Below are 6,978 nucleotides of genomic sequence, written 5' to 3'. Positions count from 1 at the left end.
ACCTGAATATAACACATTTACCTTAAGTTTTGTTTTCCTGAAAGCAGTATTCTCTTCAGTTTTAATCTTTTGGTGGGAAGGAATGTCGTGGGGGTGCTGATCTGCTAAGGTGTTTTGATGACATACCAGCATCCTAGAAGAGGCTGAGGAGAGGCAGTGGTAGTTGATGATCAGTGATATGACAAGAGATAAGGAAGGCGTGCTTACCTGATATAGGCTAGGCTCAGAACTTCATAAGTATCATGAAGTATAGGAGACTGACCTGATAAAGAAATTAAGACGCCCAGGGACATACTGAAACTGTCAGTTTGATAAATTAATGTTTAAAATGATGTGAATTTGTTCTGAGAAACTAAGAAACTTAAAAAGATTTTGAATGAAGATTCAATGCTGTTCCTTTTGTATAATCAAATTAATTTTGGATTCTTAGGGCTTTGTAACACTTTATTTGAAAGCCTAGTGTAACTTGCTTTAAGCAATTTTTCTGAAGTTATTTTTAGCAGGTAGAAGAAAAATCTTGTATGTTGCATGATTTTTTTTAACATGGGTGTTTCTCTCCATAGGTATTTGGAGTTTTTACATACAACATGGCAGACATTGACAAGTAAGTAACAGATTGACCTGTTGATTCTTTTTCAGAAATTTGGCATCACTTTGTGCTATTAGCAGTATCAATTACGAAAATGTATAATGATGACTGCTTGGTTCTCTGCTTTTAATAGTTAGGTACAGTGTATCCAACCTATGATGTGTATGTAATCAGCATCAAAAGTAGGTAAAGTATTTGTCGGTGTTTTTCTTTAGGAATGTGGTGTGTTAAATAATAAATATTTAGACTTACTTTACTATATATATATATGTGTGATACATACGTATAGATGTTTTTTCCAAATATTTTCCGCTTGGGTTGTAATGTGTTGTAGATGCAAGATGCATATAAATCTGTGAGTAGAGTTTGAACAATAACAAAGATAGAGCATTACTATTAGAAGCACTTTGTGCCCCTTCTCAGTTACATTCTTCGTCTTTCAGCCTTTCATCTCTGGAGTTGTAAGCACTATACTGCGTTTTGTCTTAATTCCTTTTTCTGCTTTTCTTTATTACCAGTTCTTCGTAAATGTTTACTTTTGAAGATCTCATAGCACAAACTTAGCTGTATAAAGCTATATCACTATATTGAAAGTTTGAAAGATAGGGCAATGAAAAGCAAAAGAAACTATTTGGGTCATAATCTGTTTTGAACTTTTCTGAGGCTTCTCAGGGCTCCACACTGAAGGTGTTACTGAGTGAGGTGCGATGTGGCTTGTTAATGTATCGAGAAATAGTCATCCTGGTAAACACAGGTTTAAGTAAGTTGTGTAGTTGGTTGTTCGTTTAGATGGATGTCTTGGAGAAATGGGGTTTAAGAGAATGGGATAAGCTGCATGCTGTTTAATTTAATAGTAGTCTGCCACCTCAGTAGGTTAAGGGAGGGAGGCAGGGCAGAATACTACAAGTAAATTTTATTCAGTATGTCTTAAGTATGCATGAGAATTAGAGCAGGTTCTCCTGGGACCGTACATACATGCTGTCTTTGGCACAAAAAAACAGACACCAGACAGTTTAGTGATACTGTTGTCAAAGTGCGTCATACTACTGTAATCCAGCTTGCTTAATTTTGGTTGAGAGCTGTCTTTGCTGGGCTACCTTACTGTCTTCCTGGGGTTTCCTTTTTGTTTCTCCTCAATTTGCTGTATTCTATATTTGTTCTCTTGGTTCTTTCCTGCCTTCTTGTAAGAGTAGAAAGACACAGTAAGTTATTTTGATGTGTGATAAGATTGAAAATGACTGCTATTGTTTTGTACTTGATAATTTGGATATAAAATTCTGAGGGAGAGATCAGACTTATGTCCATTGTCACTTTGCTTCCAGTGCTGCTATGAAGTTCAAAGTCATAATTCTTGATAATTTATATGTGATAATGTAAAAAAATACATATTTCTGGAAGTTACTCTGGGTTTTGAAAATTTCCAGTTGTATTGTCTCTTTAAAAATCCGATCTCTGTCATATTTTCCATTTTTATCTCTGCTTATTTCTGGTCAGAGCCACGGAAACCTCCACTCAGATTGTTTTAAAATAAGTACAGCTTTACTTTTTGGAAGCTTTTTTGCTCTTTGTTCCTGTTTTTATAACATTCTGTTCTTGTTTCATTGATGGAAATAGCTTTTTTAAAAGATATTTCATCTTCATATCTGTTTGCTCTTAAATTTCCTTCCTTTTGTTTCTATCTCAACTTTACCTACCTGTGAGGTCATTTTTGGTTATCTCATGTTGGGGGTGAGAATAGGGACTGTTGGGACCTTTTTTAAAAAGCTGATTGGAAAATTTGAGGTTTGGGTAGGTGAACTCAGTACTTTGGGCCATCAGAGTGGGCACTTGTTAGGAAAACAGCCAGTGTCAGAGTGATATTTTTCTGAGCTGATCATTGAGTATCTGATCAGTGTGTATCGTCTGGGTAGAGGACTAGCTTCTACTGTTGAAGAAACAGGTGAAGAGAAGGCAGACAGGGAGGGTCTTGTGTTGTGTATATACAACACTGCTGTTATTGTAAATTGTGTCTGGTCCCTAGGTTTAGTTGTGAATCTTAATTCTTTCTAGAGAAGAAACTGCCATATTTTTGCTAGTGTTTGGGAGAGGACTTCAGTATTGAACTGCTTAACAGCTTTTATGTAGTCCTCCCTATTTTAGCCATCTTTAGTTCTAGTTATAGTGTAAGTGTTGATGTTGCCGCCAGTTTTTGGCACTGAAGAAAGTATGTGGGCCTGCCCTTCAGTTCTTCCCAAGCTTAGATTTCACTGCTATTTTCCAGCTTTCTAAGTTTGGCTGCTCTTATCTTGTCTTTCCATGTTTGTCTCTACTTAAAAAGATTTTGGGAGGATTAAATCTTACACATTGTGCAGCCTTTGTTTTTGAAAAGTTAGAAAACAAGTGTGTTGGTTGTTGTACCTTGATTTCTCCCTGTCTTACTTAATTTTGGATGCCTGTTAGCCAGAGGAGAGCGAGAAAAAAGGGATGGTTAGACCAAGTCAGTAAATTCTGTTAAGGATTTGAGAGTAAATATTTTAGACATTTAAGGCTCTTGCAGTTTAACTACTGAGCTCTGCAAAAGTAGGGTGTACGAAAGCAGCAGTAGACAGTACATGAATGAATGAATTTTTTTTTTACAAAAATATAGGTGGGCTGGGTTGGTCATATACATCATTCGTGGGTACCTGCTTTTTTGAAGGTTTATGTTGGATGTTCAGTAAACGATTAAAGGTACTAGAGAAAGGTCTGCTCTGGGGTGTTGGCAGTGACCTTTAACTCTTAAGTGTGCATAAATGGATGGCTAAATTACTTCATTAGCAGACAGGAACCTAAATTTGCTAGCCTAATACTTTTTCTTTACTTGTTCCTTTATGAAAGCTTATATTTGTGTAGGAAAAACTTTTCAGATGCTGTTTAGACATGGAAGCAAAATATCTTGATTCATAGGTTGAAATGTAAGCAAGCATCAAGAATTGTTTATTTGAATTTACGTGTCCTCTTCCCCTCACTTTTTTTGAAATGGTCTTGTTTATGGAGTTCAAGGTGGCCTTGAGGTCTGTATATAGCCCAGGCTGGCCTCAAACTTGTGATTTTCCTGAAGCAGTCTCTTATAAGTGCTGGGATTATAGGCATGCAGTATGATGCCTGACATCCTTTTTTTTTTTTTTTTTTTTTTTTTTTTGATGCTCGATGTAAATTCATGTTCCAAACATAATTTTTGTGATTCTCTTTAAGACAATAGCGAGAGGGATGCTATTTTACTATTTTTTTAAATAAATGGCACCATTCTCCTAGCTTTGCACTAAGCAAGAAATGTACTCAGTGGGCTCAATTCTTTACCATCTTTTCTGTGAAATAAAACAAAGGGAAAGTCGATAGTACAGACTGGTATAGTTGCTTCTTAATCATTAGAGGTCCAGACCCTTTTGTTTTCCTGACTCCTTCATCTGTGGTGCAGTGCTGTTCATTTCCTAGGATGCTGAGTCATCATACGGGCTTTTGGCGCTGCAGTCAGTCTGTATTGTAGAGGGAAGGGAGGGTCAGAGTACAGAAAGAGGCTTTCTAGTTATGTGACATATTGTAAGCGTTCTTCCTCAAAGTTGTTGTTTTTCAAAAAAATCTGCCAAAAAGTCAGCTGCATCTAGCTGCAGAGTAGGCTAGGAAAGGTAGTCCGTTGGAGATAGCTAAGAAGAAACTAGCAGTCAATAAGACTGCAGTCATTGGGTATTATATCAAAAGTATATGATGTCACATTCTCTGAAAAGTGTATCAAAATCACATTTTAAAATCTGGATGTGTAAATTTTACATTTGGCTAGATGCTTTTAAATGAAAATTTAAATACTTGTTTATGTAACTTAGAAACCTGAATTAGCGTTTGAATTTCTTGTCATCTTTGAAAGAATCGTTTATTTAAAAATGAATTTCAGTTTTGCTATATTGTTTTGGCAATTGGTACATTTGAACCATGGTGTGATGCTGTGATATTGTAGCAAAGAACAGTCTGAACTTGATCAAGATTTGGATGATGTTGAAGAAGTAGAAGAAGAAGAAACTGGTGAAGAAACAAAAATCAAAGGTATTATTTTAAATTACTTCAGGAGCCAGTGGTTGCTGGCATGTGTTATCTAGAGGAGAGTTGGAAGTACCATTTCCTTCTGGATCTTTGTCCTCTGTCCTTTATCTACTTGTTTGTACCTTCAGTGTAGTAACTACGTGTGCATGTTTAGTGTAAGAGAGAAGAAAGGAAGACATGGATGTGACACATCAAGTCACTGAATCCTCAACTGCAAAGGTGATAGGACATATCTGTGCCTTAGACAACTGTTTTATCTTAATTTAGAAATGGTGGTGGTGGTGGGAATCAAGGGTCACTGAGGGCTTAATTGTAGTGCTTCTAAACAATGTTTAATGTACAACTTGTAGAAAATATGTAGTATGTCTTTTAAAAATCCATTCTTTAAAAAAATGCTTGTTATTTACAATACAATGTAATTCAAAATTCACCTCAACAGGTAATTTTGTGGAGTATTGGTGGTGGTGAGGAATTGTACTGGTTGAGGCAATACCTGTTAGATCTGGGCAAAGAATATTGCAGCATCAGATGACTTCTTTTTAAGTCAGATGGAAATCATTTATAAGACTTATGAACTTACAGCTTTAATCTTTCAATGTTTTCTTAACAGATATGAGCTGTGTGTCCTTGGTGGCCATTATTGATGCTTCTAATTGCTTGGTAATGATTACAGGTGTATGTCATTTAGTCACTGAGTGAAAGCAGAAGTAAATTATCCTTCATGATCATAATTTGGAAAATCAGTGGCAACTTTATGTAATACTCTGCACTGATGAAGGTGGTACCATTGTGATTGTTTTGCATAAACTTAGCTTTTATTTAGATTGAATTAAAAGCCACTAGTATGTTTGGCTTTAGTTATAGCCTTTGTGTCAATTATTACCTTTTTGGTCTGCACACAAGTGCACTGCGTAGACATCAAACATAAGCATCCACGTCACTCTCCATCTTTGTCCCAGGCTTAAAGCTCATTATATTTGTAGTTTTCAGATATGTATTGTCTGCCTTCTGAGGACTATCAAGAATCATAGATAGGCATCTGGATGAAGCTTTGTGCTTCCCAAAGTACAAGGTGGGTGAAACAGAAGGCACTAGGAAGAGAAGGGATGTTGGTCATAGTAATTGTGGAAGTACTCTTGAGAAGTGCTGAGGTCATTAGGAATTTGAACTTTCCTAGACACTGGGTTTTCCTAGAATGTATTTTCTTTAGCTCCCTGCTCATTTCTATTCTTTATGCCAGATTTTATGGGCCAGTTGGGAAGACTTTTATGAAAAACATTTTCATAAAATCCTTTCGATGCCCTTTTTTTTTTTTTTTTTTAAAGCGCGTCAGCTGACTGTTCAGATGATGCAAAATCCTCAGATTCTTGCAGCCCTTCAAGAGAGACTTGATGGTCTGGTAGACACACCAACAGGATACATTGAAAGGTACAAATCTTCTTTTCCATCCTTCTAATTTTATCTTGCTGTAATCAACATTTTGCAGGTGTATCTACTTTTAAAATTCATCTAAGGTTTTTGTGTGTAACAGTGGAAACTTAATGTCTGTTAGTGTAGACTTATTTGGAGTTTGAAATTTTGCTAGACTGCCACTCTATTTAGAGTTGGTCTTTTACAGTTTATTTGGTTCACTGATCTTAACCATTTCTGCAATTTTTGTACTTTGTGAGAACTGCACAGAATTGGAAGAAATACAGATTCATTTCATTTGTGATAAATCATTAGAGCCTGAGTATCTTGTTCAGCTTACAACTTGACTCTGATTTTAAGATCCATTCACATTAGATACAGATTTAGGTATCTATTACTGTGTATATGTATTTCTGCTTTCTAGCTTCTTAATGTTACTTGGTTCCTTGATATGTGTCCTATTACCTGCTTTCCTTTGATGGGCCCCTGTCTGCATCAAAACGCACTGTATTGTGGGTATTCTTGTGCATATCCTCTCGAAGAATTTCTTTGGAATATGTACATTTTAGTGGGATCATTGCTAGTTATATTAGACAATCTAGTAGGCATGTGCTCGTTTTATTTAATATTTTCTGATTTCTACTGAAGTTTAGGTTTCTTTACATAAAGCTTATGAGACCTAGGCATCCCATTTGTACCCTTTGTCCATTTTCTTATTGGGATTGCTATGTCTTTCATATTTTGTAGATGCTCTCAGGTATTCTGGTTACTAGTTCCATATCAGCTTTAGATTTGTAAATAATATTTTTTGTGCCATTTCTGCTAACTTAGCCATGGCCTCCCATGTCCATTAAACCATAAATCTTTAGTTTTTATGTTAGCACAATTTTGCTTATGGCTTGTGCTTTTGAAGTTCTTTAGGAAAT

The 6,978-nt window shown here is 35.9% G+C and overlaps 1 protein-coding gene across 4 annotated transcripts in view; it reads left to right on the top strand.

Annotated features, from left to right (window-relative positions):
- Positions 1-567: 567 nt before the first annotated feature.
- The window catches only part of Nap1l1 (nucleosome assembly protein 1 like 1), a 22,971-nt gene continuing 16,560 nt past the window's right edge, over positions 568-6,978 (top strand). For 2 of the 4 annotated variants that reach the window (XM_004623743.2, XM_004623744.3), the window contains exons 1-3: positions 569-604; positions 4,560-4,645; positions 5,968-6,070. In XM_004623743.2, the coding sequence (XP_004623800.1) occupies positions 588-604; positions 4,560-4,645; positions 5,968-6,070 (206 nt within the window). In that variant the 5' untranslated portion in view covers positions 569-587. Of the gene's footprint in view, positions 605-4,559; positions 4,646-5,967; positions 6,071-6,978 lie in introns of all 4 variants that reach the window. The other 2 variants (XM_023716066.1, XM_023716071.1) reach the window with 2 other exon arrangements.

This window comes from Octodon degus, unplaced genomic scaffold (genome assembly GCF_000260255.1).
Source record: "Octodon degus isolate 3935 unplaced genomic scaffold, OctDeg1.0 scaffold00004, whole genome shotgun sequence".
Taxonomy (NCBI): Eukaryota; Metazoa; Chordata; class Mammalia; order Rodentia; family Octodontidae; genus Octodon; species Octodon degus.
Note: the sequence above shows the minus strand (reverse complement) of the source record. Positions and strands in the feature narration are given on the sequence as shown.